This window comes from Corvus brachyrhynchos, unplaced genomic scaffold (genome assembly GCF_000691975.1).
Source record: "Corvus brachyrhynchos isolate BGI_N302 unplaced genomic scaffold, ASM69197v1 scaffold302, whole genome shotgun sequence".
NCBI classification, from domain to species: Eukaryota; Metazoa; Chordata; class Aves; order Passeriformes; family Corvidae; genus Corvus; species Corvus brachyrhynchos.
This window is the reverse complement of record NW_008237244.1, coordinates 2,576,511-2,595,214: the sequence shown is the minus strand read 5'-3', so window position 1 is coordinate 2,595,214 and position 18,704 is coordinate 2,576,511. Positions and strand designations below refer to the sequence as shown.

Here is an 18,704-nt window from a genome sequence, read left to right as displayed (position 1 = left end):
GAAAGAGCTGTGCTATCTCTACGCAAAGAGTGAGTTGCATTGCTGGGAGAAAGAAGTGAGTCATGTAGTAAGAGCATCCCCTTTAAACTGGAGCTTCATGAGAAGACAGCCCTGTGTTCAGATACAAGGGTAACCTTTTAGCAACCAGAGGTGGGGTTTCCAACTAGACTTAGCACTTAATGGCAGTGGTGCTAAATCCTTTCAAATTGATGGGAATAATTCTGGACAAACAAAAAGTGTAAAAGATAAAAATAAAATACCAAAATACACTAATTTCTTTGCTTCCAGTATCAATTAATCAAAGCTTCCAGTTTGAATATTTAAGAAGAAATGCTGGTTGGAGGGAGTCAGGGAAGAGAAGCTGGAAGATCTATTGATAGAAGGACAATGTGTCAATAATTTCACCTCACTAATTATACCAGACAAACCTTGAATATATAAGACTTTAATCGCTAGTAATATTTATGCTTGTGATGTGTTGATTAGAATATGAGTATTTCTCATAGGGCTTAAGTTTAGGATGCTGCCCACAAGATTCACAGCTCATTCCGTCTAGTTAGAGAATAATGAAACAATTATTAGAATTCTTTCAAATTATCTTGTTTGTATGAGCATAAATAATAACTGTTGTCCTGAGTTATACGTCCCATAGCTGTAAAACCTCTATCAGCAAAATTAGAAGGCTTTTTCCGTTGTTGGCTGTCTCCGCGTTGGCTTTGCTGCCCATTTGGGCATTATTTTTTCTAGATCTAATTTTGCTGCCATCTTTATTAAGAAACTCATAGTAGTAGAGGGACACTTTTCATTGCAGATATGGTATATAAGACAGAATGTTTTCCATGACCATGTGACAAAAAGAGTTAGCCAGGAAAAAACATAAAAACGGTATCAATAATAGCTGGCAGTGCGTGAGAGGAAAATACACAAGAGTTCAAGTAACTCTTACCCACAACTGAATTGGAAGTGGTACTGTGCCTCTTGGGGGGGACCAAGGGGTGGGGGACCACACAGAAATAAACACATGTTCTCTCTGTCTCCATCTGTAAATAACATTTTCACTCACATAATGCTGAGAACCTCGGTAAGCCAACTGTTACAACTGGGATGATGCTTTTAAGTATTACCATCAACATGTGTGCTAAAAATTAAAGGGTTTGTTTTCATTGCTGATGTTTCATTTAAATTATTATCCATTGTGTAAGAGGGAATCTAAGTTATTGACACCCTTATGCAAAAATGCCTTTGGAATGCTTAGACAAAAGAAAGTCTCTTCGTTTATTTGTAAAGAAGTATATTTGTTAAAGAGTAACTTTGCACCAAACTATATAACACTAGTGCTTGCGGCACAACCTACTTTGTGTCTGTTGTGTAAAAATTTTTAAAACTACTTAATTTGTGAATTTTTTTGCAACCCACTCATTCTTTCTGGTGACCATACCTCATCATTGAAAGTTTACAGGCCATCTGAAATCATACATACTGTATCATCTTCAGCTTTGGAGAGTCTCTTTAGAAACCTGCTTAACTGCTGCTTGTAGTCTCCATTCTGTGCTGGCACTAAGAAGAGTTCACAATAAACCATATGCCCCAGGAGATCTCATAAATGTATATGGATCTGTGTTTAACAGCTGGATTAAGTAACTGAATATTTAAATACAGTATGTAGGCAAACTTGCCTTCTAATTTGTACCAATCATGACACGTATATGAAAGTATTTTAATATTAAGCAAGAAAGTTAACAATGATCTTGATTTTTTCTACATAAATCCTAAGTGATGTGTCCAATCCTGCTCTGAAGTGATGGCTCTCAGGAGTGTTATGTTTCTCTTGATTGCAGGAGTGTAGCTGATTCGTAGAACACGCAGTGGGGGTTTTTTTGTTTCTTGCTAACTCAAGATCACAGGGGTTAAGTGCACAACTCTTGCATTGTAATATTTAATGAATTATCTTGACTACAGCTTCCAGAGACGTGACATCATTTTGGATCTGCACTATTTTATGAACTGCTTTAAACAGATGACATCACTGCAACACGTAACTGCTTTGTAGACAGCAACTACTAAAAAACCTGAATTCTCTTACCACAGGTATTTTGCATGGAGCTGGACTTTCTCAGCTTCCCAAGCAGCGCTCTCATCCAAATGATCAACATGTTGAGCAGGCTCCAAACAGCCACGTCAAATACGTCTGGTAACATTATTTAGACAATTGCTCATTTTTACATCCACATTGTTTATTAATAGGTTCTGGCCTCTGGTCAAGTTAACAGGCTGCTTCCCTAGGAAAGGCTGAGTTATGGCAGTTTGTTTAGGAACATTAAACACAAAGGTAGTGCATAGAAACCCAATCTGCAAATGATGGGCTGCTGATCTGCATCCAGCTTTGAAACTACAGAGCTGATCTTTATTTAATGGTATTCAGTGAGTTCTTACTTATTTATCATTGCACTGAGCCCAAGAAAAATACTGCACATCTCCAGAAACAGCTGTTAGTGAAGATAGCTTTATTTTCTGCACTGTATTTCTAAGCCACTTCTCAGGGTAAGTTTTCTATTATCAAGGAAATAGGATGGGAAATAGGCTAACCTAGCACAGATATTAGGCCACTTTTGCAGTGAGTTATTAAGGGGTTTTGATAAGTAGTAATTTCACATTCATTCTTTAAATCTGAAGTCCTACATCTTTCAGTAATGGAGTTTTGAAGTTCACTCCCTGGCTTATTCTACATCTGTAGGTGATAGCTACACGCTTAAGTAAAAACATAGTGATCAAAATAAGCCCTGGAGGATCCAATGCACTACACTGACTAGTTCTTTTTTGTCTTTTTTTTTCTTTTTTTAACCTGGTGATGCAGGAAAATGCTGCAATCTCTGGGAAGGCCAGAGGTTCATATGGCCTTAGATGTCATGATTGTGAGTGGATCAGGCCAGCAGCATGAAGGATGCTTGCTGCTCACCTCAGAGGTGCTCTTTGTCGTGAGCATCAGTGAAGACACGCAGCAGCAGGCATTCCCCGTGACTGAAATCGATTGTCTGGAAGATGATCAGCAAAAAGATCTGCTGAAGGTTCAGCTAAAACAACAGAGAGTGCCTTCTGACTTGGAGGTAAAGACCTGAGTATGTTTTTCATTCAAAGAAGATACACTAAGGCTGGTGCTTTTGGCAGTGGGGATACTCGCCTTTGGGATGGGAGGTCAGAGGTCAAAGTGCCAAACCAGGAGACCTGCATCTCATAGTTGGCTGTGTTGCCCCTTGGATGAAAGGAATGTGTCTCATCCCTTCTATCCTCTTATCGATTGTGATACACCATATCTATGACAGAAATTTTCTGAGGGAAAAAGTAGAGGAAGTTTGGTTTCTTGGTGCTTACCTCTTTTCTGAAAAGGTTCTCATGGCTACATATGCACAAGGTGTTTATTGTTTGGCAAGTCAGCATTATGCCCTGTGCCTACAAAGTCCCAGCAAAAGCAGTTCCTTTTATTCTTCTGGGAATTTCCTTAACAGTTCAGTGGTGCTGATGCTCTTTCAGCATGTTTTTAGCTTGTCTCTTCTAGAATAGTGGTCTTGCTTGGCTGTATTTACTTCCTTAGATCTTCCTTCTTCTTCAAATGCTAGCTTTAAATTAGATTAGTTCATCTCTGAGATTGCATGCACCAAGTGTTTGCCAGTAAGAGCATAAACCCTTCATCTTCGTGTTGAAAGATGTCTAAGCCATTTGAATGCTGAGGTTTTTGGGTTAATTACCTTCTTTTAATGGCAGAAGAATGTTATATGTTTACACCTTAGGGAAACAATGTTTATTGCATTAAATTCTCAAGTAGAATCATATGAGACAGCATTTCAAAAATGAACATGCATGTCCCAGTTTTTATAAAAGTGTGACAGGTAGTTTATAGACTGCTATACCAGAAATTTCTCCTTCAAATAAAAGAAAAGAACATGTAAAAGCCCATGAAGTATGAGGTGTGACAAAAAGTAGGAGCACCTTCAGTCAAATCCTTTTGAATTTTGACTTTGCTGAAGTCACTGAAGAGTTTTGCCATTGATTTCAGCAAGGACTTCATCTGTGTTGCAACAGCACTTGAATATTTTTATGAAAGCTTTCTTTAGTGCTGAATTCTCTTATTTATATTTATTGTCTTTCCACTAACCTCAGTCTCACAGAGAACTGTTGACTGAAGTTGCCTTCTCTCACCACAAAGCTACATGAGGAATTACTTAAATTGGGAAGCAAGTGGGCAAAGCTCAGCTTTTTTTGTCCCTGAGTGCTGAGTGGTTGATGGAGGCACACATCAGACTATCAGAGTCCAGACTGTCCTGCTCAGTCCAGAGCTACTGTCCTGGAGAGAAGAAGATGAAAAGTTGTTCTCACTAAGGCACTGGATGCACTCAACCTATCCTAATCCTAACTTTAGCACCAGTCCAGATCTTTTTCTTATTGGATTGGAGTGTGATGGCTTTTGTCTTTGCATCTGGTTATCCAAGGGGCAAGGAGTAGGCTGCTGCTGTGGGGGAAGAGCAGCTTGCCCAAAGGTTGCTGCAAGTGGGTGATGGAGGTTGCAGAGGGTCTGCCTGTTAGGAGAAGGGAAGGCGAGGGACAGGGGGCCTAATTCCAGTTCCCACAGCTGCTACAGCTAGGAATGTGTAGGATTTATGGCAGGTGGGTCCCCTGAATGCACAGAGCAACCCTGCATGGCATGTGCAGAGTCCAATGTTCCCACACAAATGCGCTCATAACACCCTCCTTTGGAGGTACTGCACCAAATACATCTTTTTTTTACTGAAGTTCTGGATGGAAATATGGGAGTCCTACTCAAGTGGTGCAGCAATGCAACTCTAGGATTGAGCCCCCCAGCCTAAATACAGCATCTCTTTTGCTGACACAGGCTCTTGAGAATGCAGTGAAAACACATGGCATGGGAAAAGTGCATGTGTCCCAGGTGGAGCCAAGTCAGTGATGGCAAGACAGCAAATGTTGAGTGATGCTGTACAAAACAGACCTGGGCAAAATATTCCTTCAGAATGCAGACACTGATACTGAAATTCTTGTAAAAAATTAATGTGCTGTAAGGACTAGCAGTTGAAAGAAAAAGAGAATAAAGTTTGAATTTTTTTATGTTAAGGCAGCTAAGGCAGCTACACAATAAAAGATTCCAAAAAGCTTCATATACAGTTTTAGTAATTACTTAGACTCTTTTTAAATTAATATTTACTATGGCTTTTTAGTGGATTGGGAAATCTCATGCTTGGTGATTCTGCAGCTGAATCTGTGGTCCTTGAGGTGTCATGTGCAGCACTGGTGCTGATGGGAGCCAGAGCTTCCCTTCGGCTCCCTGACAAGAGCTTCTACAAACTCTTCAGACTAGGAAAAGAAACCTTAAGAACAAGCTGTGACTTGCAGATGAGCAGCCTCTGAGCTGCAGAGTGATGCCTAAATAGGCACAACTCCTCAGTACTAATAGTAGGCCATTGTGTTGCACTGAAGGTGTCCTCAGCTGAAGTGCAGACATGTCTGTGCATGATGACATTTGCAAAGATGGCCTCAATTTTTAGCTGGAAAATGCCCAGTCAGGTCAACCAAAATGTTATGAGTTTAGCAAAGTAGAGCTAATGTTACCAAATGTAAGTTATCTCTATTTTTCTGATTAATTTAGTCAAAGATGCTAGAAATAATACAAAAAATTGAAACATTTCATTTCAAGGCTATAAAAATCCACTTTTTTGGATTACTGCTCACAAAAACAATTGCCAAAAGTTTTGTTTCAGCTCTGCCCAAAACAGTTTCTCCCATTCCCTCTCCTCAGCTTCTTGGAACAGTTAAGAAACAAAACATGAGTTATTCTACAGCTGTAATCACCAGAGATGTTATAGAGCATATTTTGACTCCTTCAGCAATAGGTTTGCCTGATGCCTTGTTCGCCTCCACAATATATAACTCAATCCATCTGGATAGGAATAGCCTGGATGGATTCTTAAAAACTCTGGCACTGACAAGTTTGTTATTGAAAGGGAAGCATTAATTGTATTTGGATTATCTTCCAAAGTAATTGAGACACTGCTTGTTTCCAGACAGATGTCAAACTCAAAAGGCCTGATCTTCCAGCTGCACTTGGTATAGCTCATAACATCAAGAAGACAACAAAAAATTAAAGGGCCCTGGAATTTCACATATTCCAGATTTTTTTTTGTGACGATCTGCAACAGGGTGTTCATAACAGTCCTACATGTCACTGTCTTTGGAGCTGAAAACCAATCTTCGGACTTACCAAAGCAATGGAAAAAAAATCCTGAAGAGCTGGATCTCCTTAGTCAGTGTGCACAGAGGAGCCCATCAGTGACTGCACAGCACAGGTGTAATAGCTGCTGTGGAATTGCTGAAGGCTTATTCTTTATAAACCATAATGGGAGGAATTTTAGAAAAATACTGGAGTTCTTAACCCAGAAGTATGGCCTTGTATTATGAAGGGACATGATATCTGTAATACTCCTCTAGGAGGTGCATTAAGCAAGCCTTGATCAAGTTTTGAGTTCTTGAATGATCTGGATATTGACACAGTAATTGGTCAAAGCAGTGGACACTTAGTGACAATCTTAGGTCCCATTTAGGAAAAAATGTAGAATGGCATCAGTTCTAATATTTCATCTTGACAATATAAGCCAAACTGAAACTGGCTGTAGAAGCAGACAGTTACAGATGAAGTCATCTAGAAGCAAGCAGGGTCCCAGTTACTTTGGAAGACCATCCAACAATAGTTAATATTTCTTCCTGAATAATTACACTTTATCTGTGGAAAATAGCCTGGGGCTGAATGAAGAATGGGTTCACAAGAGTAGGTGAGTGGGATGCCAGCACCATTTCCATCTCCTTTGGTAAGCAGGATCTTCTGGTCAATGTGGAAGCAGAACCCAGCTGCCCCTGCGCTTACCTCCCTTGAAGAAATCAGGAAAAAGTGTGAAGCCACCTAGATGCAATATTTACCCTGTAACTTAAAATCCAGTTTACATAGGTGGTACTTCAGCATATTTCTCTCCTTTCACCTGCTGAAACTGACTGCTGAGATACTTTCTCTGAGCCACCAGACCAAAGACGTGGTTCAGACACCGTTGCCACTGTTAGCTGTGAGTCTGCTGCAGCAGTCTGCCTTCTGATTTTTCCGTCCCTTAAGGTCGTTCATGGAAACAACTCTTTCCTCTGCCCATTTCATCATTTCCGCTGTTTCTAGGCAACCTTGAACTTCTGAGCTTGTTCATGAGCCTGCTTCCTTTAGCAATTTTGTGATGATGATTGAAAACAGTAGTGTTTCTACTCGCTGAGCAGCAAATCCATCTCCAAAGACATAGTAAGAAAACCAGAGGGGACTGTTTTCATGTGCATGTGATACCTGTCACTATCTATCATATTAATTATTTCTTCAAATAAGCAACAGAGTATTTAAATGAGTCTTGCAGTCCAAAGACATGACAAGATATGGATTGTGGATGTTAAATTTAATCTAATGGCACTGTTTGAAGATATCATCCTATCTAGCAAGACCTGTAAAACTCACTGAAAGACAGGCAGAAGACAGGCTTTAAATCCTTTGCATGATGTACAACAAGGAAATCTTAAATCCTACAAAAATTAAACTGGTCAGCGATTCTCCAAGTGTAAAATAAGGAAGCATCAAAGCCTAGCCCTATGATAGTTGCTGCCTTTTTTTTCATTGTCATATTTTGGAAATAACGTCTATTCTGAATGACTTAGCTTGTCATACTACTGTAGCATCCATGGTGGTATTTCTGCAATATAGTTTTTTTGAAACCAAGCAACCAGCTTGATGCCTGCTTGCTTGCCTTCCCCTCTCAAGCTAGTCATAGTCATCTTCAACTTCTTCAAAAATAAGGACATAGCAGATTGATCTTCCAAAGCCAGGTTTGCCCATAGCTTTTCTGGGTAATACTTTATGTGGTTGGAACCATATGATAGATTACAGTATTTGATCCACTGTATTTTTTTTTTGTCTAGGGTAGGTCGCTTGAATCCCTCTTGCTAGGACCTTAAACCTCTACCTATTTCAGCCTGCAAAACACAGATCCCTTAATGTCTTCTCCAGAAACAAAATGCCCAAATCATCTTTAGTAAAACCCTTTTGTTTAGAAAAATGTCTTTGTGTGAATGACGGTTTTGTTACCAGAAGCAGATGGATATATCCTGCCATAGAACATTCACCTGGAAGGTAGCTTCTAGTCTTTATTTTGAATCAAGTAAGTTAAAGGCCTAAAATATTTTAGCTAAATAGAATTTCTGTATAATAAGCCTTGCCAAGAGCTACTGACATTTTTCTAAAAGAGGTTTCAATGCCTTTGCTGTATACAAGGAGTTGATCTGTTGTTAAGTTCTACTCTTGACCAATTCTCAAAAGATACTGCTTAAATTTTCTATGGCAGAGTTAGAGCTTCTCAGAAGTCCAAAACAGCAGAGGAGAGAACTAATTCACCAAGGACTCAGCTACAGGAGGATATTCATGTTTTAAAAAATCCTTTAAAGTATTGTAATATTTCAAGCAGGAAGATTTTTATCAGAGTAATGTGGAAGTTATTGTCTGTACTACTCAGTTCAGTTACTGTCAAATACTCAGTAACTATTTTATCTTATCTGATTTCAGGCCGAGGGAGCCAGAGAGAGGCTGTCAGAACAGCAGTACAACCGCCTCATGGAGTACATCACAAAGACATCTTATCACCTCACTCCCAGCACCACCACAGTGCCAGCTCTGCAAACTGTGGCTGCTGAACAGCCCCCAACTATAACAAAAACCTATCAGTATATAGTTGATCCAAATTTTGCCCAAGTATTCATTAGCAAATTCACCATGGTGAAAAATAAAGCCTTGAGGAAAGGATTTAATTAATAGTTATTTCGGGTGCGTGTAGTAATACCATACCAGTTTGAAAGCAGTGCTTTCTCTGCAGTAACCTACATCAAGTAGAGATGCTTATAATTTTTGAGGAGGTAGAAATTGATAACAAAGCCCAATAGCTTTTCTAATCTTGACAACATTCCTGCTCCCTAGCCAAAATACTACTGCTGGAAGGAAAGTGTTCTGGCAAACGAATAAAGCGAGAAAGAACAGCCTTGGACTACATCTCAATCAAAATCCTTTTTCTTTTTGATACCCAAAAATTAGAGAATAGGGAAAAATTGCGTGCATACAGATGTTGTTACCACACACAGAAATGTGTATCAATACCTCTATATCATATTTTAGGGTCTGCCAGTTTCTGTTATAAACCAGGTTTATAACTCAGCTGTAAAAACTTGCTCAAGGCTGAGCCTTTCCCCCCACACCCACACCCTCCCAACATGTGCGTCCTGAGGCAAAACATTTTCCCCCACTAAATCTGAAAAACCCAGTGTGGCTGTTTTAAGTTACTAGTGACAGCTGGGTTTTAGCACCACTTTAACCTTAAAATAGCTTCCTTTATTTGACTGAAGTTTTGCAGGACATTAGTCCATAATGTAAACTAGTGCCTTTGTGTGGTTTGGAGAACAAAACATGAACTAGAACATGACTTTATTTTTAAAACTGTCTGTATACAGAAACTTTATTTTATCCACCATCAAATTTTCAGAAGTACTTTCAATGTATGTATGACTGTGCATCGTCTGTTCATTAGCTGGAAGCCAGTAACACGCAGTTCAAAAATTTAAGAAACAGAGCTGTCTCCTTAAAATCTCTAAGCTCAATGTAACCCAGATGTGCAGGTGCTAAGTACAGCCTTGTGGGGTCTTGCTTATTTCTGATCTGCCACCACTACATTGTATGTGCTCCCTGCAGCCCTAATTCATTTTATGCTTATCATCTTCAAACTGATAAAAACAGGAATATTTAGAAACGTGACCTTTCAAATATGTACTAAGCAAAGTGAGATTTTTTTTTAAAAGTTGATTGAAAACTGTGGACCCACAGGCACCAATTACATTAATGATGCCATCACAATACACTTACGAATATATGTTATATACAGGTTAAACACCTGTATTTCTTGTTGTAGAATCAGTCTCTGGGCACAGTTAGATGACTTTACAAACCAAATCTGGCCATGGCAGTTTTATTTTAAAACTGAAAGCTTACTTGGTTTCCAACTATGCATGTTAACTTTTCTCCCCTTTTCTATATGCTTACCAAAATGAATTTTGTCTGGAGATTCCTGAACATGGCTGGAATTGGAGTCAAAAACTGGAATAAAATCTGATCACCATTTGGAGCATATGCTTTATAGTTAATAACTTCTATGCATACTTGATATGACCAAATGCACAGTAAATGAGAATGTGGTAACTGATACGTTTTTCTCTTGAGTTCTGTTTTGTTAAAAGGTATTTCTAAAAGCTGTGTCTCTCATCTGCTGAGAATAAAGGAGGCTGGGGTCTGCATTGTCCTTTTCTGACTGTGAAATAAGCCCATCCATTATCAACATTTCATACAATGATTTTAAAAGTCATTGTTTAAGTAACACTGTTTAAAAAATGTATGTGTATATACACACATGTGCTTCATTCATGAATATTTTATGGAAGTTGTTTAATACTTCTAATTTTGCATATTGATGGATAAATTGTAATATAATTGTTTAAAGATAATAAAGCTATTCCTGTAATACTTGGGGTTTTTTTGAGCTGTTTATTCATTCAGTTATGAGGTGTAGAACAATGACAAGACTGATGTACAAGCTTCATGAGGGCCCCATTAGATCCCAGTTGGTCCCTGGACTTTGTAGTGTACCAGAAAATGCAATAGATCATGACAATACTTTGGAAGTAAAAACTGGTGACTAGCTTGCCAAAAATGTGTGCTGAAAAGTTTTATGCTTTTGTGACTAACTGAATCAAAACAGCACTGTAGTCACCGTTTCAGTTAGACTAATCTGTTCCTTATTTATGGAGTACACAGACAAGCCAAGGGGATGCAAACACACCTGTAAAAAATGAGGAACAACAGTTTAATTTCTAAAAGTTTGTAGATTTCAGCCATTGTTTAAGATACATTTGTGTTTTTCCTGAATTACATTCTCCTGGAATAAACACTTGCTTAAATTACACTTTTCTTCAGTGAATTGAGCTGCATCTTTACTGCATTAGGCAGGTTCTTTCTCCCCCTTCTGACCACATGTATGGAAACGAGTGGAGACTGCATATAAATCAACCTCTCCTACATATGAGCTGTGTGAACTGTGAAAACAAAGTTGTCCGAAGAGCAGCTGCCTGTACTTAGCTGCTACAGCAGTGCAATGTGTACTCTTAAAACATGCCTACTCTCATAACGCTCTTTAGACCTGGAGAGCTCACAACTTCAAATCTATCTTTTTAGTTTGCTTCCAGAACAATCAATCACTCCTCAAACACTTGAGAATAAAGTAAGCTAGCCAAAAAATTTGAAGGCATAGTCAGGCAAGACCTTTCCCAAAGTAGTTCAGGTCAAGTAATTCCTTTTTATATATCATTTCATACATAAATATAGCAAAAACCTTCAGACAGTTGGGATAGTCTCAGAGAGCAGCCAAGTGTGTTTTTCAGCTCTGCATCTCCTAGAAACAGCATGCCAGACCCTGTAACAAGCAACTGATTAGGGCTAACTCACAGGTCTTGTACTATGCTATGTACCACTCCAATTCTTTGTATGATAGAATTAGCTGAACTCTTGCTGGTAAAGGGAAAAGAAAAACAACCAACCAAACCAAACAAAAAAAACCTGGTGGGTTGGTGCTGATTTCAGAAAAGCAGGTTGGTTAGGTACCCAGCTTTGCACTCCCTTCCTACTCCAGAGGAAAGCAAGCTGTGGTTTGGTTGGCATTGCCTCTTGAGGGAAGTACTTGCCTTGCATCCTGTGTGAAATCAGAATGCATCCAGAAAGCAATTGCAGCCTGCAGACTCAAAGCACAGCCACAGAAGTTAGAACTCACCTTTCTTTGTTAAATACATTTAGCCAGAGACATCTCTGAGCTCTGCTATATCTGTGGAAAACTGCCTTCCCCCACAAAACTCTCATTTCTTTAAATCACATGTGCTGGTAGCTGAAGGAACACAGACTACAATAACTGCTGCTGGCTACAACAGTTTAGAAGAAACTTAAGAATTTAACAGTAAATTAATTCATGGCAACTGTGAAGAATATAGGGCCTAGAACAACAAGGGAAGTCACGTCTATTAGCCTGCACACCTGGCAGTAGCAAGTTTCTTTGCCTCTGAAACTGTCAGTAAGACCGAAGACCTCTGGCTATTTAAACCTGCAGACAGGCCTGAGAAAATGTCAGTACTTACTGGCATACACTGTTTATACTGTACACTGGGAAGATAAATGGGTATCATTTGCTATTGTTAAGCTCTGGTTTACATTTATAGGAACTGGGGTATTTTGATTACTAGATGGTTTCCCCTGCATCACTAATGTCAAATTCTTCCTTTGCTTAAAGGAAGCACTGCCTGAATGGGAAGTTTAAAGAAAATCCCATGTTGATCTATAAAATGTTCTGGATCACATACATTACTTATGTGCTTTCATTAGTCCAAATGTTGTTCAAGGATACCTATTAAGTGTTAAGTAGTTAATGATCCATGTAAAATAATAAGAGTTACTCCAAACAGGATTTGAACTGAAGACCTTCAAATACAACACAGATGGCCTAATTTGTCATGCTGCTTCATACAAAGACTTCCTTCCTTTCATGCAGTCAGCTTTTGCCTGCTCTCCTAGTACCCACATTCAGCAAACAAAAGCTGCAGTGCTGGTACCTTCTTCATCCTGAGCAACAGGCAATGACAAAGCCTGCTCTCGCTGACAGGTATCATGGCACAAAGAGCACCATGTCTCAGACTGCACAGAATATAGCACAGATCCAAACCATGCTTAGCTGACTACTTCCAGCTATTAAGAAGATATCTAAAAGCAGCATGCCAAGATTTTAATTACCATAATATCCTAAAATACTTATTTTGTCTGCCTGTATCCCCTTTCCTGTTGTACACCAAATACACGTGAACATACCTGCAGTTGAAAGTCATTCTCCAATCAGAGTAATAGACCTTGTATAAGAATGGGCATTTGCACAGTCTGTAAGTCTTGCTGTGACAGTCTGCTGCTGTGAGGAAGGCAATGCAGCGATGACAGCAGAAAAAGACAGAAAGGTTGGCTGGTATATTTCCGAATTTCTATCCAAATTCTTTCCTCTCAAGGTCAGCTCACCAAAGGTAACACAGACCCCTCCAGAAATCCATCCTCTCCCCTCCTGCAACATCTGTCCTCTTGCACATTCCCATTAAGCTGCTGGGACAAACTAGCTGTCACTGCTTAGGGATATACTGTGCTATCAAATACGGAATTTGGCCAAAACAGAGATGTAAATAATCCCTGGAAGAAAGACAGACTTAGTCACCCTGAGCAAGTTCTGAAGACTTTCCACCACTCTACCCAGCACCTGAGCCTTTTAAGTATTTCTACATTAATGGAGACAACTAAATGTCACTGACACATGTATTTTATTTATTGAGTTGCATTAGAGCGTGCCACGCACTGAAGTGCACTGCACTTAACACTTCAGTGAACAAATAAGGTTCGGTCATCAAGTCTCCTGGAACTGAAGGAAATCTGCAAGATAAGAAAAAAACCATTAAGTTATGATGGACAAACTTCATGCTCTAAGTAAACATACTAGTATGTATGACTGCAAAGCAGCAGAGAGAAATGTTTATGTGGTAGTTTAGTCTAGAGGAATTCCCCATTATTTCCTGATGCTTGAAGATTCACACACCCTTCATGTGGCAAACAGAAGTGAAACATGGAACAAATCAAGAGCTGGAACAACACTGCACAGCACATCAGATTCACTATATATACTGCTCTGGTAACTGAATCAATCTTGCTGAGGGCCTGCAGGAGAAAGGAATGCAGCTTTCAGATAGGAGCCAGAGAGGAAACAAGTGGTGCAGGCAGCCTACCAAGGAAGGACGAAAACCAAATTCAAATTGCTTCTCCCCATTATACTGAACACAAATCCAAGACCAGCTGTGCTCCATGACAAGAGTCATGGAAGTGGTTAGCACCAAACTCTGAGCTTCCCCCTTTATTCCATGGCTGAGCACACAGTAGACACCAGATACTCCTCACATTTATAATTGCACTTAACTTCCACTGTCAGTATCACCACCACACTCCACACCAAGTAGATGGAACAGTGTGAATTCACAGGGAGGTGCCAAGGTGCCCCCATCCCCAGCAGGAAAAAACTTGGTGTAGAGTGCCATGCTAATGAACTAATGAACTCTCCTTCCTGCCTACCCGACCCCTTCCTAGGTTCTGGGGCTAAGTACGGATTCCACAGAGAGTATTCTGTGAGGTTAAACCACTCTATTTACTGCCGTATACAGGACATGAACTGTAAAATGGGAGATGTAGAGTGTGCATGATCACTGTACCCTTTAGGTAACTACATCAAAAAAAGGCTTCACATTCAAAATAGCTAAGATTTAAACTTCTGAGGCAAACAAAAATGTCTTCCATCTGTTCTGGGTACTTGTCCTTTTTTAATAGCCTTTACAGAACATTTGAAACACTAGCATTGTTTTCCCCTTCTACTTTTGTATTCATGCGCAGGCACAACAAAAAACAACCTCTTTCTACTGTGAAGGAGTGAAAAAAAATCTGTTCTTATATGAATAGGCTAAGGAATAAGAAGCATCAGCAATTCAAACAAAATCACATAAGATGATTTGTCTGCCATTTTCTTTTGAGCCAGTACAACTAAGAAATGGAAGAATTGTTTAGGAAACATTTAATTTTAACAGGTGCACACAATGTGCAATTTTTTTTAAGCTGCCAATGGGAACACAGGCTGAGAGTGGAGCTCTATTTGCACTGAAATAAATCCTGCTCATGATTTCAATTAAATATTGAACATGCAGCCTTGTTGACAGTGTTTGTTTCAAATGATTTTACCACCAGATGGCCCTTCAGAATACACTGATGAATGCCACCTGACTAAAGAATGCAATTCCAGTGTCTAAAGAAGTTTAAAAGTGACTATATATTAGCAATAGGACTGAACCAGAGTTCAGTCCTATTGCTAATATATAAACCAGGTAAATATTAGTAATATTACCAATATTTAAACCAGGTAAATTTATAATTTCATCATTTATCTTTGCTGCAGTCATAGCTAAAGAACAGCAGTATCCCACTCTCACAAAACAAACAAACAAAAAAACAACACTACCAAAGGCTGGAACTGACACAAGGATTTTTTACCTTTTTTTCAAATTTTTAGAAGAGATGGAGCTCCGAGTTTTTTACGTAATTGTGTTATGCAGAAACCAGATAGTTGCAGATTGTCATAAAACAGAATTTAGTATGCAGAGTGTTAAGTACAAATCTTTTATTCAATCTTGCTGCTTCATGCAAACAGACTGAGAAAATCCAGCTGGCCAGGATAATTAAAGCCACAGATTATCACATAATGATCACAATATGAAAACATTCCAAAAGAATGAAAAACTATCATTCTAGATTAGTCTGAAGTCATTTTAGGAGAAGCAGAGAACTGAATGTAAAAAATTTGCAGCAAGAAAGGGGGAGTAACTCTTGATTGAGTTGTCACATCAGCCTGTGCAGCTCAGTGAGTGTAGTTATTAGTAACTACAACATGGTTGTGAGTGTAGTTATTAGTAACTACAACATGGTTGAAATCAAGACTCTTTTCCTGATTTTACTAGCAAGGGAGAACAAAGTTGGGTAGTTTTTCCTAGAAAAGGCAGTATCAAGTGCTAAAAAATAGTATTGTGAACAAAGTTCTATTCAAGCTTCATACAATATGGCAAAAATGTGATTATTAGTACACAGAGCTGTATGCCACTGTGATTTTTTAATATATGTACGTGTGTATATAGATGTATTTCCCCTCATGATTAGTCATCTTCCCCCTCTCACCAACTTCAAAATACAAAACTATGTGCAGAAGCTGTCTCTGTTTCTTACATTAAGATGCATGCTATGAGAGAGAAACAGCCTCTCCATTTTCTCACTCACTGTACCACCACAAGTATGTAAGCAGAAGATACAGACAGCTCCAAGTTAAGCAGTTCAAGATGTGACAGCATCAACATGGCTGTGGAATCAGGCAAGTCTTGGAGTTTAATGTTAGAGCTTTGTCTCCTCTCTGTGGTTATGTGAGGAGGGCAAAGGCCTGGCATCACTACTCTGTCTCCTACATCACACAAGTTAAACAAATTCCGCAAAAGCTACTCAGGAGCTTCTATCCTGCCCTTACTCCCAGGTCCCCACTTCTCCTGTTTCTTCACATTTTTATTACCCAGAGGTCTCTTGAGTGCAATTTGTATCCTTTCTCCTTGGAAACCCCTTTTGATTTGGAAAAAAAAAAAAAGGAAGACCCCCCAAGCAGAAGCACAACATCTCACTGAAATCATCTCACTCCTGTTCTAATGCAGAGCAGTTCACTACCTGCAGATGCAGCTTACCATCATTTGGGTGGTGCACACTCAAGCACACCAGCTGCTTTCATGGCTTGAAAGTCCTTCATGGGATCATAGCTTTTATAGAACTCTGCGTAAGCTCGTTTTCTGGGTTCAGCAATTCCAAACTGAAAAGTAACACACAGAAAATTAAAGTTTGCAAAGCTTTATGAACAGATTTCTTTTCTGTTAGTCTCTATAACTTCTAACAGTGGCTATTAGTCTAAAAGGCCTTTAGCTCAAATTTTTAAAAGTTCCTTTGTTCCTGTTAAAACCCACAGGTTGGGCTACCTGATCATTGGTCAGGAGAACAAATGTCTGAAGTAAAACCTTAAAAGGAAGTCTGTTACAAGGTAGCACATCACACTTTCAAGATCTAAAACCACTCCATCTATACTGATACTCAAGTGTCCAACATCCTCCCTGCTAAAAGTTTTATACAAAAAACATGTCATTATGGTAATAATGTCGTATCATTTGTGCCTGTGGACAGCTGCAAAACTCTAACTCAAGATAAAATGGCATCCTACACTGAAGGACTACATTTAGCTACACTGTAAGTCAACTACATCTGGTAAAATTTTACAAGGCTGCCAAGCCACTCTTACAGCTCACCAACATAAAAAGACACAATCCTCATTCCCTGGACACCCACTCACCTGAAGCACAGGGATATACTCAAAAAACTCTCAAAAATGTGAAAAAAATTCCAAGGTGGGTTTGTACAACAGCATCTAACAGGGAACAGAGCAAATTGCTACTGAGATGCATGTTACTTGTTCTAAATCTGGTCTGCTACCTTACCAGTGTATTAACATGGGGGTGCCAAATAAGGTACAGACCCAGAGACTATGTAAAAAAGCTATATTCTAAGTCTGACCACAAACAAGCTTGTCTACCTCTTAACAGATGTGTTAAGTACATGTGTGAGCTTATAGTTTCTGACAGACATTTGTGGCTCTGAGAAGTTGTGAAAAACCTGAAATTAACTTCATTTCTAGTCACTTTTATCAGTAGCTTCCTGAGCATTCAAATGCTGCCAACAGTATCTGCATGACTTCAATGGGAAAAGCAAGATCCAGTTCTTCCACAAGAATTCACACTGTGTTGTTTGCTTCGTGTATGAGATCCCAGAAGTATTTAGTAAGAGCACTCAAGAACAACTACTGCTCCTATCTTTACCAGAAGTCAAACCTGTAAGGGTGTTTTTCTGGAAATGTAATGCTCCTTCCACACAATGCTTCAAAAGCAAGGACAGGTTAAAAACCACATTAGGTTTTCTCAAGCTGATGTCTTCAGTGTGAAGGATGAGTTTTCCAAATTGCTTAAGAGCAAGTGTCCTGAAATCAGTCAAGAGATAAAGTAAGACCTGGACAACTCTCTCAAGTCTCAGAAACTGTGGCAGACCAAAACACAAACTATCTAGAGTTAATGTGCATCAATTCTGAATGGTCAAGAGCAGTTTGGGACTAGGAGACTTAAGGTCAAGTTGTCACGAATTGCGTGATCTTGAACGCCCTTCATAAACCATCATTATCATCATAATGATACTCATATCATTTCTTCAAATGAAGATTAGGAAGATTTATTTGGGCTTTGGAAACATGCTCACAAAAATACATTACTAAACCTTTCTGATGAACAGCTCAACCCAATCTCAACAGAAAAATATTATGAGTTCTTTAAATACTCCAATGAGCCCAGTTTATAACTGAATGACTACACAGCCCACCTTGTATAAAGTCGCACCTCCCACAGATACCAAAAATGCCCCAAGGAGGTGAAACTTCATCCGCCGGGCCAAAAGGCGCCGCATTTGTGGCTTTGGCAACAGTGCAGCTGACATGGTGACCGTATTTCCTGAAAGAAAAAATGAAGTAAGAGAATTGTGGGAGAAGCTCTACTTAAAATAGTTTTCTGTACTACAAAAAGATCACTTTTTTATCGTGTAATAATCGTCTTCACGATATAAGCAACAGTGCTCCTGTCTGTCTGACCTTCCAATGAGAATATTTAAGGGACAAAATTCAAGGACAGCCTATTTATGATATGAATCTAGTTTAAGTTCTTACACTCCTTACACCCAGTATTTGTGAAATCAAGATTGGCCTTCGTTGTTCACACTAAATCCTGCGCTTCCCGCAGGGTCTTCCCTCCCAGGCCTGCTGTCCTATGTTTACATCAGAAGACATTTTAAGCAGTAC

At 39.2% G+C, this 18,704-nt stretch overlaps 2 protein-coding genes across 9 annotated transcripts in view; one reads left to right on the top strand and one right to left on the bottom strand.

Annotated features, from left to right (window-relative positions):
• Positions 1-11,081, top strand: part of VPS13B (vacuolar protein sorting 13 homolog B) — a 437,850-nt gene extending 426,769 nt beyond the window's left edge. For all 8 annotated transcript variants that reach the window (XM_017730363.1, XM_017730354.1, XM_017730356.1 and 5 more), the window contains 3 exons: positions 2,089-2,191; positions 2,855-3,104; positions 8,645-11,081. In XM_017730363.1, the coding sequence (XP_017585852.1) occupies positions 2,089-2,191; positions 2,855-3,104; positions 8,645-8,890 (599 nt within the window). In that variant the 3' untranslated portion in view covers positions 8,891-11,081. The remainder of the gene's footprint in view (positions 1-2,088; positions 2,192-2,854; positions 3,105-8,644) is intronic.
• A 2,415-nt stretch (positions 11,082-13,496) lies between these two features.
• On the bottom strand, positions 13,497-18,384 carry LOC103612966 (cytochrome c oxidase subunit 6C). Its single transcript, XM_008630688.2, has 3 exons — positions 18,233-18,384; positions 16,507-16,628; positions 13,497-13,624 (listed from the first exon to the last, which is right to left on the bottom strand). The coding sequence occupies exons 1-2, from the start codon at positions 18,344-18,346 to the stop codon at positions 16,509-16,511; spliced, it is 234 nt and encodes a 77-aa protein (XP_008628910.1). The 5' UTR covers positions 18,347-18,384; the 3' UTR covers positions 13,497-13,624; positions 16,507-16,508.
• Positions 18,385-18,704: the final 320 nt, after the last annotated feature.

What these genes read in the sequence shown, in the direction of transcription:
- LOC103612966 (XM_008630688.2), bottom strand. Translation starts at nt 18,346, where the DNA reads ATGTCAGCTGCACTGTTGCCAAAGCCACAAATGCGGCGCCTTTTGGCC. An exon ending in GAGGTGCGACTTTATACAAG is followed by an intron (nt 16,629 to 18,232) that starts GTGGGCTGTGTA and finishes GTTACTTTTCAG; the next exon opens with TTTGGAATTGCTGAACCCAG.